Source organism: Musca autumnalis, unplaced genomic scaffold, assembly GCF_047663935.1.
Source record: "Musca autumnalis isolate F117 unplaced genomic scaffold, ASM4766393v1 scaffold_5, whole genome shotgun sequence".
Taxonomy (NCBI): Eukaryota; Metazoa; Arthropoda; class Insecta; order Diptera; family Muscidae; genus Musca; species Musca autumnalis.
In genome coordinates, this window is record NW_027412088.1 from 178,925,641 (window position 1) to 178,944,315 (window position 18,675).

The following is an 18,675-nucleotide window of genomic DNA, read 5'->3' on the forward strand; positions in this document are numbered from 1 at the left end:
AGAAGACCTCTTGAGGTCATCTATAGACAGAAGACCTCTAGAGGTCATCTATAGACAGAAGACCTCTTGAGATTATCTACAGACAGAAGTCCTGTTTTGGTTATCTATAGACAGAAGACCTCTAGAGGTCATCTATAGACAGAAGACCTCTTGAGGTTTCTATATACAGAAGACCTCTTGACCTGGTCTTCTATTGACAGACCATAACTTGAGAAATCTCAGAAGTTCTTTCGTACCTGGTTCCGCTGTCTCATTTGGATCGTGTATGAAAGATCGTCCTAGAACTTTAAACCTTCCTTGCATTTGTGCAGGGCAGAAAGAGAGCTGCACCTCAAACGTTTCTCATTCTTCTTCATTTCCGCACTTGCGGCCGTTATATGGTAATTTTAGACTCTTAGTATGGTTGCCAGCAGCGTAGTAAGTCTTGTAGATTTTGGCTTACCAGGAACGTTGTATATTTGTTGTTGTAATGTGGCCATGTAGATTTTAATAATTCACATGTTTTCGTATTGTCCCATCTGGTCGTTGGTTGTGATAGACAACAGTTTTCATTTTAAATTTCCATAGAACAGAATTGAGCCTCTGTAGTGGAATTCTGTAACTTTTGTTTTGGTTACCGACAAAAATCGTTAAAATTAAAATGCACAATTATGAACGAAAAGTATCAATAAAAGTTGACAACACTGTTGCTATCGATAGGACCTAGCGATAACTTAATTTTGGTTCTTAACTTACCGAATTTATAAGCATTTTTATTTGAAAATTTTGCCTTTTTTAGGCGAAGATCTTTTTCTAATATTAATTTTTTATTTAATTTTTCGTTGGAATCGAGCTTAATGATCAATAATGCAAGTGAAAAAGGAGACGATTCGAACATACACCCCCACCGCTATGTGACATGCCATGTTTCGCCTTTGGTAAAGGCTCCTCAGACATATCGGATGTGGGCGGCTTCGCTATCATCTAACTTTTAAGTATTTTAATTTTAACGCTTTTTGTCGGTAACCAAAAAAAAAAAAATTAGTAAGAGAATACCACTACTTGCGTTGAATTTATTATCGACATACGACTTGTGCCTTAGTAGCGTGACTACAGGGGCCTAATTTCGACATTCGATTCGATCGAGTATTTGCTCGTGAATGAAAAAATCGCACTATGAAACCTATTAGCGCCACCAACCTTACTAAGGTAGATACATAAGCTATCTGTTACTACAATGTCAAAAAGTTTTACAAAAATAAATAATTTCGTACATTTTTCAAGCACAACTTCATTCGCAAATTATTACCCAAAGTATTGTTTAACGATTTCAACAAATATTTAAATTTTTTCATTCATAAATTTGTTTTTTATTTTTTTATTTTTAAATAAACGCATTGTTTTACCATCTACATCTTAATGTTCTTGGAAGAACGCATAGGTTTTCACAGTTCGATTTTTTCATTCAAGAGCAAATACTCTATCGAATAGAATTGCGTAATTAGTCCCCAGATTACCAGCCTGCGGATTATGTCTAAGCTAATGACTGAATTACCCTATGTCAACACTAACGCTTGCATGCTTTCACTGGATCTATAGGCGCAAATTGTTAGAAATTGAAATTGAATAGTTGATAATAGGTAATACCACCGAATAAATACGGAACTGGAAGGTTGAAGGCATATACAAGCGCAATACGATTGCCTACGATGAAGACTTGAAAAATGTGTTTTTGTTCATGGTTTATGTCTTAGAAATGGTAAATATTCGTTATCGATCCACCAAGGATTGTGTCTAAGCTAATGACTGAATCACCCTATGATTAATGATAATTGCTGCAAATACTTTGTGTAATTTGAAGGAATTTTGTCTGTGCCGCCACTACCTCCCTACTTGCTCTATCAGAAAGTAGGAAAGGAAAATGAAAGACTGATGGAAAGCAAATGAAGCTGTTAAACCGAAGGCGTAAATTGGCGCAATGTGACCGAACACACATATTGATAACGACATAAGCATGTAATGCAACAGAAAGGTAGTCGGAGTAAGTTTCGGCACAACTATTCTTCCAAAAGTAGTAGCTATAGACCAATGTACTCAAGAAAAATGTACACGATGATGCTGACCATAAAATACTAAATACTTTGTGGTATTTGGAGATTCAAAATTTGGTTTTGATGGTGAATTAGTTTTCCCGGGGTTCACCCCTAGACCACTGGGTGCTGCCCAAGCAAGTGTACCTCTGCCTTTAACTAGATTAATGTTGCTCCCAACTTATCTATCTAGTAATTGAAGTCACATATAATAATTTATTGCCAAATATTTCTTCCATTTTCTTGAAAGCATTGTGGAATGAAAAAAGTGGAACACGTTCAGCAAAGCTAAGCTTTTTTTATCGCTGCCTACACTAAAACAATGATAAGTGACTTTTTGTCAAATTTGTATTCACAGAATGCATGATGCATTTTACATACGGTATTTGCCACGTTCAACAAACGAGCCGTGGTTACTAGCGCTTTGTTTTTTTTAATAATGGTAGGTAGGCAGACATTCAGCATTTTTACTTCACGAATTGAATATGGAATTAGCTGCATATGAATTTTGTGTTTTGTCCACAAAACATAAAGCGAAGTTTAAATATTTAAAGCAGAATTTAGCGGATAAAGATGTTAAAACAAATACAAATGTATGGAATTTATTTCCATTTAAAACTTTCATAAGAAATGTGTAATTAGGAAATATTGAGAATAAGAAAAAAATAAACCCCCTCATGTTGGTGACCCCAACCCCACGTTTAAATCAATTTTAGCGACACCAAAGACTTGTCTCCTAGGTCCAGGGATACCAGGCACTCCTTCAATTCCTGCAAAGACCCACTGAACTTTTCAAAGAACCATCACCACAATAAACCTGGGATTTTTAATAATGTTTTTCAAAGTACCAAAATTTTATTAGAAAATCTACTAACCTTACAACCGCAAAAAAAATTAAATTCCATTGTTTTATTTAAAAAAAAATTTTCAAAATTTATTTACAAATTTTCAATAAGCGTTTTTTCAAACTTATAAGCATAATTACAAAAAAGAAACAAAATTGGATACAATTAACAATTATATAAATAACAAAACCCCGCTTTTTTGTGTTCCAGGGTCAAAGAATCGCAGAAATTACAAAGAAATTAAATTAAAATTAATTTTTATTATATAATGTATTTTCAATATATATTTAAGGTCTTTATCGTATTACTAAAAACAAATTCGTTATATTTTTATTTTATATATTTTTTAACATTTAATTTTTAAATTATAAATTGTTATTAAATATATTTTCCTAAAAATTGTTTTACTTACAATACAATAAAAAAAGTAGAGCAGACATTTGTGTGAAATACAACGCTGTGAAATACAACGTGGGAAACAGCTGATTGCAATTGCCTTTCAATTTGTTTATTATATTGTAGGACTTATTAAAGCTATTATGATGAATAAAAAAATGAATAAATGTTAATTCTATAGTAGTAAATTTCATTTATAAAGATAAAATATAATTGTTTGATTAATTTTTTTTGTGTGTAATTTATTTTAAAAAGAGATAGCTCATTATATAATATATTGTTATTTTTTACTGAAATAAATATTGTATGTTTATGAAATGAATTAAAATAGGATAATTGTTGAGAGGGATTTCATTGATTGCCTAATAGATCTAGCAGAAATGTGTAAGTTCTCTAAGATATAAACTCATATAGAGAGGGAGAAGTTAAGACTATTTTCAAAAAATTCGTATAAATTCCAAAATTACGAGCAGAGCTCCCACACTCGATGAATATCGGTAAGGATCTAGCAAGCTTCAAGAGCAATTCCAAGGAACCAACGATGCCGATTACAACAAGTGATGTGGGAGTCATAATAAAAGCCAGAAGCGGATGGTACCGTTGCTTATGGTACCTACAATTAATACAATAGTTGTGTTCGTTTACTCAATAATTTTTACAAATACAGTGACTTCTTGTAAACGGCTAAGGTTTTTTTCATTGTACTGGAGAGTAACCAACCAACATCCAGTAACAATTTGTACAAATTTTGAGTAAACAAACACATATAATATCAAACTTCTAACTCAGGCTTGTCAGGCTGTCGATATGGCAACACTAGTGGCAACACGGAAAGTTGGAACATTGCCATTACAAACACATGGCTGTATTTTTGACGAGTTGGTACCAGTTACGCCTCTAGCAGAAAATCTAGGAACATCTGTGGTGGAATTCGGAAACTCATTTTTGTGTTACCGACAAAAATCAGTGCAACTAAAGCGCCAAAATATGAATAAAAAGTACCTGTAGAAGTTTACAACACGTTTGCTATTGGTAAGACTTGGCAAGAACTTTATTTCAGGTGCTAATTTAGCGAGAAACTTCGTTAATTACCGCAAATATAAGCATTTAAATTTTACCGATGTGCCTTGGCTACGGGGAATACAGATTACCAACCTAAGGTTTATGTCTAAAGTAATGACTGAATCACCCTATGGTAACACTAGCGCTTACATGCTCGCACTGGACGTATTGTGTTAGAAACAGAAATTTACCAGTTGATAATTGGTAACACCGCCGAATAACTAGGAAACTCCAAAGTTGAAGGATTGTGTCCAGGCTAATGACTGGATCACCCAGTGACTAATGGTAATTGCTGCAGCTACATTGTGTAATTTGATGTATTTTTTTCTGTGCCACCACTACCTCCCTATTTGCTCTACATCTCTTCCAACTGAAAGTTGGAAAGATTGATGAAAAGTAAATGAAGTTAGAAAACTGTGCCTTGTCTACGGCGAATACAGATTACCCACCTGAGGTTTGTGTCGAGACTAATGCAGTCATTATCACCCTATGGCAACACTATCGCTTACATGCTCTCACTGGACATAGGGTGTTAGAAACTGAAATTTACCAGTTGATAATTGGTAACACCGCCGCATAAATAGGAAACTGCAAGGTTGAAGGATTGTGTCTAGGCTAATGACTGGATCACCCAGTGACTAATGGTAATTGCTACAGCTATATTGTGTAATTTGCTATATTTTTTTCCTGTGCCACCACTACCTCCCTATTTGCTCTATATCTCTTCCAACTGAAAGTTGGAAAGATTGATGAAAAGTAAATGAAGTTAGAAAACTGTGCCTTGGCTACGGCGAATACAGATTACCCACCTGAGGTTTGTGCCGAGGCTAATGCAGTCATTATCACCCTATGGCAACACTATCGCTTACATGCTCTCACTGGACATAGGGTGTCAGAAACTGAAATTTACCAGTTGATAATTGGTAACACCGCCGATTAAATAGGAAACTGCAAAGTTGAAGGATTGTGTCTAGGCTAATGACTGGATGAACCTGTGACTAATGGTAATTGCTGCAGCTACATTGTGTAATTTGCTGTATTTTTTTCTGTGCCACCACTACCTCCCTATTTGCTCTACATCTCTTCCAACTGAAAGTTGGAAAGATTGATGAAAAGTAAATGAAGTTAGAAAGCTGCAGGCATACATTGACGCAATGGGAGGGGCCACACAGGTTGATTAACGACATACACATGTAATTCAACACAAAGGAAGTCGGGGTAATTTTCTGTACAATTGTACTTCCAAACGTAGCTACCCCAAGTAGATGTACATATGATGCAGAACAAAACAGAAATGCAGGCGGGATCAATTACTCCACAACTAAAATTTTTTCCGGACACGGAATCCAATGACGTGGAAGAAGTACCAGATAAAGCAGACCATACTTCTTGAACCATTAGTCTGGTAGTAAACTGTAAGAAGCTAAAATCAATAGACAATATCTATAGACTAAGTGACGGGAAGCTTTATAGGGGACCATAGGGAGTTTCGTAAGAGTCGGGCTTTGTGTAAATTAATCTGTATCATAAATAAGCCTCTCTTCCTCAGATATCGTGGAAGAAGTACCTGATAAAGCAGACCATTCTACTTGAACCATTAGCTCAGGTAGTAAACTGTTAAGAAGCTAAAATCAATAGACAATATCTATAGACGAAGTAACGGGAAGTTTTATAGGCGACCACAGGGAGTTTCGTAAGAGTTTGGCTTTGTGTGAATTAATCTGCATCATAAATAAGCCGCTCTTCCTCAGATATCGATATTGGTCCACTTCAATAAAGGTGAGAGGGCTAAAAATTTAAATATAGAATCGAATCTGTCTATCCAACATCAATAGGTGTCACTAAAGTACACAGAAAACTATTCTGGTAGTTGAGGGGTGTCCATTAGACCAACTATGATGCATTATTGAAAGCAAAATGTTCAAAAATTATATGAAAAAGTGTGAACTAACTGCCTGTGGCCCTGGTAGAGATATGACATTTCAATCATGAAAGTGGAGGAGAATACAACAAATAATTTTTGCTGTCCTCATATGCATGCCTTACAAGAATGCTGGCCTACAAAGTAAGGTGGCAAGAGATCTGCTATAGAGGATGGACAGCATGGACCCTGTACCCCTAGGTTGCCTTACATATGTTCATCTCTCCACTGGGGAATTAATTTTACTAATGGCAGAGGTGAGTCGATATTCAATTTTATTTTATAGTGGCACAGGACCTGCTAGAGGGAATGCAGAGAATTAACTTTGTAATCCTAGGATGAGACGCTAATGCTCATCTCTTCCACTGGGTAAGTTGCGATACCAATGCCTGAGATGAATCCATAATATGCAACTCTAATTTTGGAATATGTAATAGAAATATTCCAGAACAGCGGTGGAACATTGCAGAACAAGGATCACTCCGTTTAGAAATTGAAAGGTATCTGAAGAGTGTTCCTCCTTCTACTTTGCCAAGTTTGTATATTTATAATTAAACCGAACCTCTATTTTCAGATCTGAACGAACATATCGACATAAAACAAGTCGAAGGAAATGTGGATGTCCTTACGAAAACTCTTCTGAGATGCTATGAGGACTACAGTGCAATCGGTTACACGGAAATTCTCAACCGGTATGATGGACTAAAGAACTGACAGGCATCCTTCTACTACTAATAGTCCGTGTACAGCAGGGATCCAAATAAGAATTGCAACAGATTGGGACAAATTCACTGCTTTGACATCTTAAGAATTTAACCCTCCGATGAGTGAGAAGTTCCCTTTTCGAACTGAAATTTCTCCTACTTCGGCCAGAGTAAAATCGTGTGTGATAGAAACAAAAATATAAGTATGGCAGATGCAAGTAATTTGGACGTTGCTGAAATTGTTGTACGCCGTAGTAGACGTTACCAGCAAATGACTGCGGATGGAAGGCGTGCAGCTGATAGTAGATTTGCTGATTTTATGGACCAAGACATGGATGAAGAAATTGATATTGCAGCAATTGATAATTATGAAGTTGAGGATGATGAAGATCGCACATACCAACCTGCTGAAGAGTCAGATGCTGAAACTGAAGGATACGTCGAGCTAAATTAAGATACTGATGACGACGATGATGAAGAGGAAGAAAATGATGGACAGGAGACGAATGAAAGTTACAATATTGGTAAAGATGGCACCCAATGGAGTACAAAAGCACCACCAACATCACGCACTCGTAATCATAACGTGGTCGACTTCACAAGAAAGAAACCAGGACCAACAGGAAATATACACCGCTTCATGTGCATAAAACAATTTATGTGTATAAAATAATTTATTTTATTACTCGACAACAGCGACTCATCAACAGCAAAACTGCGGCTATTGACGATATTTGGCAAATGTTGCAACATAGCTTGGCAGCAGCTTACACTCCCCATGAAGCACCAACAGTTGATGAGCTGTTGTTCCCTTACAGAGGCCGCGCCGCACCCGCTTCACACAATATATTCCGTCAAAGCCAGCTAAGTATGGTTTGAAAGTATGGTGGTTATACGACTCACAGAGTTATTATCCTGTGAAGGGAATGATATATTCTGGAAAACTGCCAAACCAACAACGAGAGATAAACCAATGGCACAACCTAGTGCTGGATCTTGTGGAAAAATATTTAGATGCTGGCCGTACTATATGCGCGGATAATTTCTTTACCACTCTTGGCTTAGCGCTTATTTTGTTGAGAAGGAAGACCGCATATGTTTGTACAGTGCGCTACAACAAAACATTCATTCTACAGGAGTTCAAGAAGAACCCGAAGCGCACCTTCAATAGTACATTATTTGGGTTCAACGAAGGGGATATAGCGTTATGCCCATACGTTCCGAAAAAAATAAAGTGGTAAATGTGCTCTCCACAATGGACTACACCTGCCACGTTGACGAGCAAACCGAGAAGCAGAAGCCCTATGCCATATTAGATTACAACGCCAGCAAATGCGGCGTTGATACCATGGATTAAATGCTAGGCACTTACAGCTGCAAAAGAAAGAGCAACACGACGGTGGCCGTTGGCCATGTTTTATAATATGCTAGACGTCGCTGCATTGACTGCTTTTACGATTTACAACGAAATGAAGCCTATAAAAAGGAGTGACAGACGGCGGTCATTCTTGTTATTGCTAACGAAACAATTGGCCACACCAAATATCAAAGAGCGTGCCCTGAACAACAATATAACCTCATATCCAAGGATACGCAATGCGATGGAAGCATTCGATATCAGGGTAAGAAAAACATCTTCAAATTCAAGAATAGAATATATAGTTATTTGTTTTTTTTTATTTTTCTGTTCACTTCAGGTATTACCAAGACCGATGGAAGTCAATGCACCGTCGTTTGCGGCTAGGTCAAGTAGACCGTCATGTCGCCTTTGCCGTTCTGAGTATGGGCGGCCCCGGAAAACGCGGACATACTGCTTCGGCTGCGGCAACGCTGTTTGCGGAGAACATAGCACACTTTTACATCGCTGCAACACCTGCGCACAGGGCGGGGGACAAGAAGTACACGCTCAACAACAATAATTTTTAAACTTTTTTATAATAATCTTAAGAAAATTCAAGCAAAAAAAAAATTGAAAAAAAATATAAAAATGTATATGAAAAAAACATGATTTACAAAAAAGGTCCGTAGGGACCTTTTCACACGGCCGTGAAGTTCAGAACTGTCACTCATCGGAGGGTTAATGGTTTGCGCACAGTTGAGAAAGTAGAGCAAGCTCGCAAGCAAACTCGGCTGCGTCATAATGATGATTTCCATCCAATCACCTACACTGCGGCAAAAACCTCAACCGGTTGGTGGGACAAAGAATTGACTGTTAGTCCATCAGTTGTATTAATAACGGCACGGGGACTTACTCTGAACTAAAGACTCTGAATATTCTATCACAAGATCACTGCTGCCTCTATAGAGCTAGTAAATGAAGCTCTATAGAGCTTCATGCTCAGAGGAAGACTTGGGTTTGGAATTTTGATTAGAAATAGGCGCGTGACACTAAAAAGGAACAGCTAAGCACTTTACTGACGACTATGTACTAAGCACTTTAGTTCTTGCTATTTAGTGTCACGATCGTGACACCCGCCCATCTTCACTTTGGATTTCCTATCGTCGGATATATGGGTCATCGTCAAGACCTGCTAACCAGGTTCCCAATACATTTACAAACGACCTAGACCCACCAGGCTTCCAAATCTCTCCAATGGCAATATCTTCATGGAAAATGGCGCCCAATTTGGTTCCTTTGTTATGTACCGTAAAATAGATAGGGAACGAAAATACTTCATTATGTATTTCATTTTTAAAGGATCCTTTCAATTCTCTTCTCTTAAAATATTCAACGGTATTTCTCCTGCTCAAAATACAACGACTGAAATCTTTTCATTAACTATTTCAATATTTCTCTTAAGGATGCTCAATCGAAAGCAAACTTCGACTATTAGACTTTTGGATTTTAACACAAAAGTAGATTTTTCGATCTTTGGAAACCAAACAAAAATCGCCTTCGTGATCGATTACATATATGGCTTTTTTGATAAATACTGGCAATATTAACTAAGAATGCAACCGCTTTGTGTCTCCACCTCTCTCGATCAATCGAAATTCAATTTACATATCCCTAATCTCTCTCCCTAAAAAATGCAATAATAATGATTAATATTTTTTTTTGTATGATATGGCAACACTTGTTTACTTTTAATTAACTAATTTATTTAAACTAACGAAGCCTAAGATTTTTTTCACTGAGTTTTGAGTTGTTTTTATATTTTATAAATATTTTCGTAACGCTGAAACTTAGATGCTAAAGAAAAGTTCTACTTATTATCTCTTTATTGTTGCTTTGTTGCGGCCTATTTAAAAAAGCGTCTCTTTTTCTTCTTCTCTGGGGCAGGTGGTTGTTCCATCGAAACCTGGCGACGTGGCAGCAATGGTGGTGGCTGGGCCTCTGCATCACTGGTTGCCAATTCATCTTGACTTTCTTGGGGAGAATTGGGACGATTGTTATTTCTTAAAATCGATGTTAGGGGTCGTGGTGGTATTGGTGAGGATGGTTCATGTTCCCCCTCATCAATTGTACCCAAACGAGAACCATGCACAGAAGCCAAATCAGACGGAGTCTTGGCCGTGGAATCTTCCTCACCCACTTCACTGGGTATACCAAAACCAATTGTGGCACCAATTTTGGCACTGGCATCCTTAAACGTATCACTCAGCTTTATTTGTACCACATTAATGAACATAGAAGTTAGGGCCAAACCGAATACCAAATAAATTATACTGCACATCATGAAGATCGGATGATTGGGCACCAAATCACCAAAACCAATTGTGGACATGGAAATGAAGACGAAATAGAAAGCTTCCATATAAGTCCAGTCTTCCCATATGTGATAGACAAAACCACCAACTAAGATGTAACCAATTAGAATGAAGGAAGCCAGTGAAATTGGCAGATTGAATTCATCATCTACCACAATGGTCTCGGGATAGGGTGACGTTGGCGTCTCGGGATGTGATGAACGATTTACATCCGATATCTGCGATTCAACATCACTCTCAGCGGTTATACCAAAAAATTGACTTGGTCGGCGTATGGCAACATCATACATCATTGACACGCCATTCATGGCATCTCGCACCTGCTGCTGCTTGCGTATTTTACGGCATGTACCCGTATAATACAGACGTCGCACATAGCCCCAAAGGAATTTAATGATACGCGTCAAGAGTTTACCGAAATCCGCCAAGAGTATCAAGAAGATTGGTATACCAATGATGGCATAGGCGATTGTCAACGATTGACCCAATGTGGTTTTTGGTGTTATGTGGCCATAACCTGGAAATACAGAGAGAAGATGAAGAAGAAGATGAGTAAGTATTTGAATAAAATAGTATTATTATTGTAAAAAATGTAAATTATTTAGCGCCATCACAAAAACCTGTAACGAAATTAGTTCCAAAATAATTAAAAAGGGTTCTGTGTCTTCATTTGCGAGATGCGAAACCTGTGCAGAGCTGAAATGATGCAAATTTGCAAAAAGGAATAACCGAAATTTTGCAAATAGAAAAAATGGCGCCCAACATTTTCCTCCATAGGAAAAATGGCGCCCAACATTTTCCTCCAAAGGAAAAATGGCGCCCAACATTTTTCTCCAAAGGTCTTCTATCGAAGAAGACGTTTCTCTTACAAAAATATTCTTAAAAAATCCACGCTCATTGGCCTGACGGCCCATACAAAAATATTCTTAAAAAATCCACGCTCATTGGCCTGAAGGCCCATACAAAAATATTCTTAAAAAATCCACGCTTATTGGCCTGAAGGCCCATACAAAAATATTCTTAAAAAATCCACGCTTATTGGCCTGAAGGCCCATACAAAAATATTCTTAAACAAGTAAGAACAGACTATAGTCGGACGGGGCCGACCATGTGATACCCTATACCACTATCCCTGTGCACTAGCTTTCCGGGCTAGCTTTTGATAAATGATAACTTTTATTTAAATGTATACACAAAAGTTTTGATCAATTTAACCCGCTAAATATTATCCGATCATACCGTTGACTTGCACGCTACTTCTTCATCTCAAACCAAAACTACGTTTAAAATTTCGCGCCGATCGGACTATTATTGCGACCTACAGAGCGGCTACAAAATCGAGCAAAAATTTTGTTTTTGGTCCATTTCATCCCTTTAACATTTCACGATCATCGCCAAAAACTAATCAGTTCTATTCTGGTCCAAACCCGACCTCCATACTAAATTTCGTGACAATCGGTCCATAATTGCGGCCTCTAGCTTGATTACAATTTTTAATGGACGGACAGACGGACGGACGGACACACATCGCTAAATCGCTTTATCTCGTCGAGATATGAAGTTTGGTATACCACATGAGGGGTCTACGACGAATATTTCGCGGCGTTACATGAATTTTTGGGAAAACAAACTTATTATACCCTTTTCCACATTGTGGTATAGGGTATAAAAATCCACTCTTATTGGCCTGAAGGCTCATACAAAAATATTCTCAAAAAATCCACGCTTATTGACCCGAAGGCCCTTACAAAAATATTCTCAAAAAATCCACGCTTATTGGCCCGAAGGCCCTTACAAAAATATTCTCAAAAAATCCACGCTTATTGGCCCGAAGGCCCTTACAAAAATATTCTCAAAAAATCCACGCTTATTGGCCCGAAGGCCCTTACAAAAATATTCTTAAAAAAATCCACAGTCGTTGTTTAACTTTGCTACTAGCCAGACGTGTTACTGCTTAAAACGGCAATATTTCGTTAACAGCAATTTCATATAAAATTGCAACGGTTTATTTATTTTTTTGTTCTATAATTTTAACAAACAAAAATACAGTGCACTGTCTTGCAGTGTTCCAATTTTTTGCATGCGTGCATTAATTGCATTGCTTGCAAAACCTGAATTAACAACAACACAAAAGATAACAATAATTAAAAAAATAGCCGCAATGAGTGTCACAACAAAATGTAATGCAACTGATTGCATTGATGATCAAGAAGAAAAGTGGCAGGAAGTGTCAACTAAAAGAAAAATACCTGTGTCCCCACCTTTAGGTAATTCGCCTAAAAGGAAGCAAGTGGTTGATGACAACCAGCCGTCCACATCCAACAGATTTAGCGTATTATCAACTATGGAAAATGAAAACAACATCGATGAAGCAGATCAAGCTGAACCGAATCAACCAGAACCAAATCAAGCTGTACCAAAACCGCCACCAATTTTTATTCCGGACGTCAAGAATGTTACTAAAATGTTGGATAGCATAAATAAAATTATTCCAGTTGAAGATTTTAATTTTAAATCTCTTCTAAAAGGTGAAGTTCGTCTAATGATAAAAAACGTCGATTCGTACCGAAAAGTAATTAAGCACTTTGATAGTAACAATATATGCTATCATACTTATCAACTGAAAACGGAAAGAGCTTACAGGGTAGTAATTAAAAATTTACATTACACCACCGATGTCTCGGATATAAAAGCCTTTTTAATGAGTAAAGGTCACGATGTAAGGAGCGTACGTAACATAATTAGCAGAAAAACCAAGGAGCCTTTACCCATGTTCTTCGTTGATTTGGACCCCAAAAGTAACAATAAAGAGATTTATAATATTACTGGCATATTCAATAACATTGTTACTATTGAACCCCCAAGAAAATTTGACGACTTAGTGCAATGCTTTAGATGTCAAGAATTTGGACACACAAAATCATACTGCCGTAAACCTTTTAGGTGCGTTAAATGTGGTTTAGGTCATCCCACATTAGAATGTAATAAACCAGAAAATACCGCACCTAAATGTTTGCACTGCTTGAACACCCATACAGCTAGTTACAAAGGATGCCCGATATACCAAAAACTGGTTCAAAGGAAGTCTGCTCCCGTGTATTCTAAACGTAACGAAACTGCTTATGAAGATAACACCATGCCCAACCAGACTTCAGATAACTTTGTGTCATATGCCCAAGCCGTAAAAGGTCAAAGCACGGGAGAAATAAATTTGTTAAGCAAGATAGAATCTTTGCTAACGAAACAAATAGAAATGACAAATTCTTTAATGAATATGATGACATTGCTAATGTCAAAATTATGCAAGTAGATTTGATCATTGCTGAGTGGAATGCCAATGGCATTTCAAATCATAGAAATGAAATAGAATTATTTCTTCATAAAAATTTTATAGATATTCTACTTATTTCTGAAACTCATTTTACAAGCAAATCATACTTCAGAATTAAAGATTATGACATTATAACAGCGAATCATCCAGATAACCGAGCCCATGGAGGTGCAGCTATAATTATTAAATCTAAAATTATATACGAAGAAGCGGAGCCAATCTTAGAATCTTTTATGCAGGCAGCTGGTGTTAATATAATATGCGAAAATTCAAAAGTATCTATTTACTCCGTTTATCTTCCTCCTCGATTTAATTTAAAATGTATACAATATGAAAATTTCTTCAAAAATCTTGGAAACAAATTCATCGTCGGTGGCGATTTCAATGCCAAACATACTTGGTGGGGATCTCGGCTATCAAACCCCAAAGGAAGAGAACTGTATAAATGCATCGCTTTAAACCATTACGAAGTTTTGTCAACTGGTAGTCCTACATATTGGCCTGCAGACCCAAATAAAATTCCCGATCTAATAGATTTTTTCATCTACTCAGGAATATGCCAGTCAATGCTAAGTATAAACGCATGTTATGACTTAGACTCAGATCACAGTCCAATTATTCTTAACTTTAGTACAAGAAATGTTCATAAACATAAACATAAAACATTAATTACATCAAAAACCAACATACCTATGGTACAACATCACATTGAACAACACCTAAATTTAAATATCCCGATTAAATCCGGAAAGGAATTGGAAAATGCTATAGAACATTTAACACAAGTCATACACAATGCTACAAATCTATACACTCCCGATATAATTGATCTAAATTCCACAAACTTTTATGTTACGGCTGAAATACGATCAATGATAAGAGAAAAGAGACGATTGCGCAGAATTTGGCAAAATTCGAGACACCCAATGGACAAAACAAATTTAAACAGAGCTTCAAATCGGCTTAAAACCCTTCTAAGTGACTACAAAAACCAATCAATTGGAAGCTTCTTAAGTAATTTAAGCCCAGATGAAAGTAACGAGCACAGTTTATGGAGAGCAACAAAATATCTTAAGAGACCTCAAAAGAGAAATGTGCCTATAAAACATTCAAATGGAAATTGGTGTAGATCAAACAAGGACAAAGCTGAGGCGTTTAAAGACCACTTGGAGAATTCCTTTACACCTTTTGATTTATGTAGTCCCCAACAAAATAAATTAATTTCCGATTTTTTGGATGTTCCATGCCAAATGAGTCGCCCTATTAAACATTTTACGTTTAGTGAAGTTTGTAAGGAAATTAAAAATCTAAAGAAAAAAACACCAGGGTCAGACTTAGTTGATCACAAAGTCATAAGATTGCTTCCAAAGAAGGGTTTGGTGTTCCTAACGACAATTTATAATTCTATTATGAGGCTGTCCCATTTTCCAGTGCAATGGAAATGTGCTAAAATAATTATGATACCAAAACCTGGCAAACCTGAAAACCTGTTATCATCGTATAGGCCTATAAGTTTATTGTCCATATTTTCTAAACTGTTCGAAAAATTGTTTCGAAAGCGACTTTTTCCGATTTTAAATAATATAAATATTATGCCAGATCATCAGTTTGGATTCAGAGAAAATCACGGAACACCTGAGCAGTGTCATAGACTGGTGAAGGTTATAAGAGATTGTTTGGAATGTAAGCAGTTCTGTTCTGCAGCCTTTCTGGATATCAAACAGGCGTTTGATAGGGTTTGGCATCAAGGCTTGTTATATAAACTAAAAATGTTATTACCTGCTCCTTTTTATTTATTTTTAAATTCATATCTGAATGGAAGAACATTTTATGTTCACATCAATGATAAAGAATCTAATTTTGGCGTCATTAAAGCTGGTGTACCACAAGGTAGTGTTTTAGGTCCTGTTTTATATACGCTTTATACAGCAGATATGCCCGTAAGAAATGAGACAATGATTGCTACTTATGCAGATGATACTGCCGTTCTTGCTATTAAAGATGATCCTTCTTCAGCTACTGACTTACTCCAAACACATCTGAATGATATCGAGAAATGGTTTAATAACTGGAATATTGGAGTCAATACTGAAAAATCTGTGCATGTTACATTTTCCTTAAGGAAAGGAAACTGTCCTTCTCCAAAATTGAATGGACTTACAATTCCTTCTGCGGATTGTGTTAAATATCTCGGTCTGCACCTTGATAGAAAACTTAACTGGAAAAATCATATAACATATAAGAGACAGCAACTAGATCTGAAGACTAAAAGAATGTTCTGGCTTCTTGGTCCAAAATCAAAACTGAGCCTGAATAACAAATTACTACTGTATAAGACCATTCTAAAGCCTATTTGGACATATGGAGTACAACTATGGGGAACAGCCAGCAATTCTAATATTGAGATACTTCAACGATATCAATCAAAGACGCTTAGATTGATTACGGGTGCTCCTTGGTTTCTTAATAATAACGCTATTCATAGAGATTTAAACATAAATAAAATTACAGATGAAATTAAAAAAATTAGTACTACGTATCTTAACAGATTAAGTAACCATTCGAATGTGTTAGCAATTAATCTATTAGATGACACAGATGAAATTAGAAGACTAAAACGAAGACATGTTTTAGACCTCCCATTTATTTAATGAGTTTCATAAAATATGTAATCTGAAATTAAAATTGTAATATGTATTTATTGTTAAATCCACTGGGGTTTAACAATTCTGTTATATTGTAGTAATTATTAAATTTGCTGAATGTTTCTTGTAAATAGATTGCAAATAAAAAGAATAAATAAAAAAAAAAAAAAAAAAAAAAAAAAAAAAAAAAATCCACGCTTATTGGCCCGAAGGCCCTTACAAAAATATTCTTAAAAAATCCACGCTTATTGGCCCGAAGGCCCTTACAAAAATATTCTTAAAAAAATCCACGCTTATTGGCCCGAAGGCCCTTACAAAAATATTCTCAAAAAATCCACGCTTATTGGCCCGAAGGCCCTTACAAAAATATTCTTAAAAAAATCCACGCTTATTGGCCCGAAGGCCCTTACAAAAATATTCTTAAAAAAATCCACGCTTATTGGGCCGAAGGCCCTTACAAAAATATTCTTAAAAAAATCCACGCTTATTGGGCCGAAGGCCCTTACAAAAATATTCTTAAAAAAATCCACGCTTATTGGGCCGAAGGCCCTTACAAAAATATTCTTAAAAAAATCCACGCTTATTGGGCCGAAGGCCCTTACAAAAATATTCTTAAAAAAATCCACGCTTATTGGGCCGAAGGCCCTTACAAAAATATTCTTAAAAAAATCCACGCTTATTGGCCCGAAGGCCCTTACAAAAATATTCTTAAAAAAATCCACGCTTATTGGCCTGAAGGCTTTTGAAAAAATATTCTTAAAAAAATCCACGCTTATTGGCCTGAAGGCTTTTGAAAAAATATTCTTAAAAAATCCACGCTTATTGGCCTGAAGGCTTTTGAAAAAATATTCTTAAAAATCCACGCTTATTGGCCTGAAGGCCCATACAAAAATATTCTTAAAAAATCCACGCTTATTGGCCTGAAGGCCCATACAAAAATATTCTTAAAAAATCTACGCTTATTGGCCTGAAGGCCCATACAAAAATATTCTTAAAAAATCCACGCTTATTGGCCTGAAGGCCCATACAAAAATATTCTTAAAAATCCACGCTTATTGGCCTGAAGGCTTTTGAAAAAATATTCTTAAAAAATCCACGCTTATTGGCCTGAAGGCTTTTGAAAAAATATTCTTAAAAAATCCACGCTTATTGGCCTGAAGGCTTTTGAAAAAATATTCTTAAAAAATCCACGCTTATTGGCCAGAAGGCTTTTGAAAAAATATTCTTAAAAAATCCACGCTTATTGGCCAGAAGGCTTTTGAAAAAATATTCTTAAAAAAATCCACGCTTATTGGCCTGAAGGCTTTTGAAAAAATATTCTTAAAAAATCCACGCTTATTGGCCTGAAGGCTTTTGAAAAAATATTCTTAAAAAATCCACGCTTATTGGCCTGAAGGCTTTTGAAAAAATATTCTTAAAAAATCCACGCTTATTGGCCTGAAGGCTTTTGAAAAAATATTCGTAAAAAATCCACGCTTATTGGCCTGAAGGCTTTTGAAAAAATATTCTTAAAAAATCCACTCTTATTGGCCTGAAGGCTTTTGAAAAAATATTCTTAAAAAATCCACGCTTATTGGCCTGAAGGCTTTTGAAAAAATATTCTTAAAAAATCCACGCTTATTGGCCTGAAGGCTTTTGAAAAAATATTCTTAAAAAATCCACGCTTATTGGCCTGAAGGCTTTTGAAAAAATATTCTTAAAAAATCCACGCTTATTGGCCTGAAGGCTTTTAAAAAAATATTCTTAAAACAAGAAGAGAAATGGCGCCCAATTTAAATTTTCAATCCTTTTTCGTTTACTTTATGAAAAAATCTAAAAAATTCTTTACCAATAGTTGTTATCACAGTCCAGCAATACAAAATACAATTGACAAAATTCCATGAACGTTGACCGGGAAAATAGCGTATACCCATGGCACCCATGGTGTGCAATTCCTCTTCGAATTTGCGTAGCTTATTGCGGGCCAAAGTTTTCCAGTCCTCTTCTCTGTA

General features: G+C 36.2%; 1 protein-coding gene across 6 annotated transcripts in view; it reads right to left on the reverse strand.

Annotated features, from left to right (window-relative positions):
- Positions 1 to 10,048: 10,048 nt before the first annotated feature.
- LOC141387232 (potassium channel subfamily K member 18) overlaps positions 10,049 to 18,675 on the reverse strand; it is a 123,783-nt gene continuing 115,156 nt past the window's right edge. For 5 of the 6 annotated variants that reach the window (XM_073956588.1, XM_073956592.1, XM_073956589.1 and 2 more), the window contains exons 3-4: positions 18,513 to 18,670; positions 10,049 to 11,225 (exon numbers count right to left, since the gene is read on the reverse strand). In XM_073956588.1, the coding sequence (XP_073812689.1) occupies positions 10,240 to 11,225; positions 18,513 to 18,670 (1,144 nt within the window). In that variant the 3' untranslated portion in view covers positions 10,049 to 10,239. The remainder of the gene's footprint in view (positions 11,226 to 18,512; positions 18,671 to 18,675) is intronic. The other variant, XM_073956593.1, reaches the window with a different exon arrangement.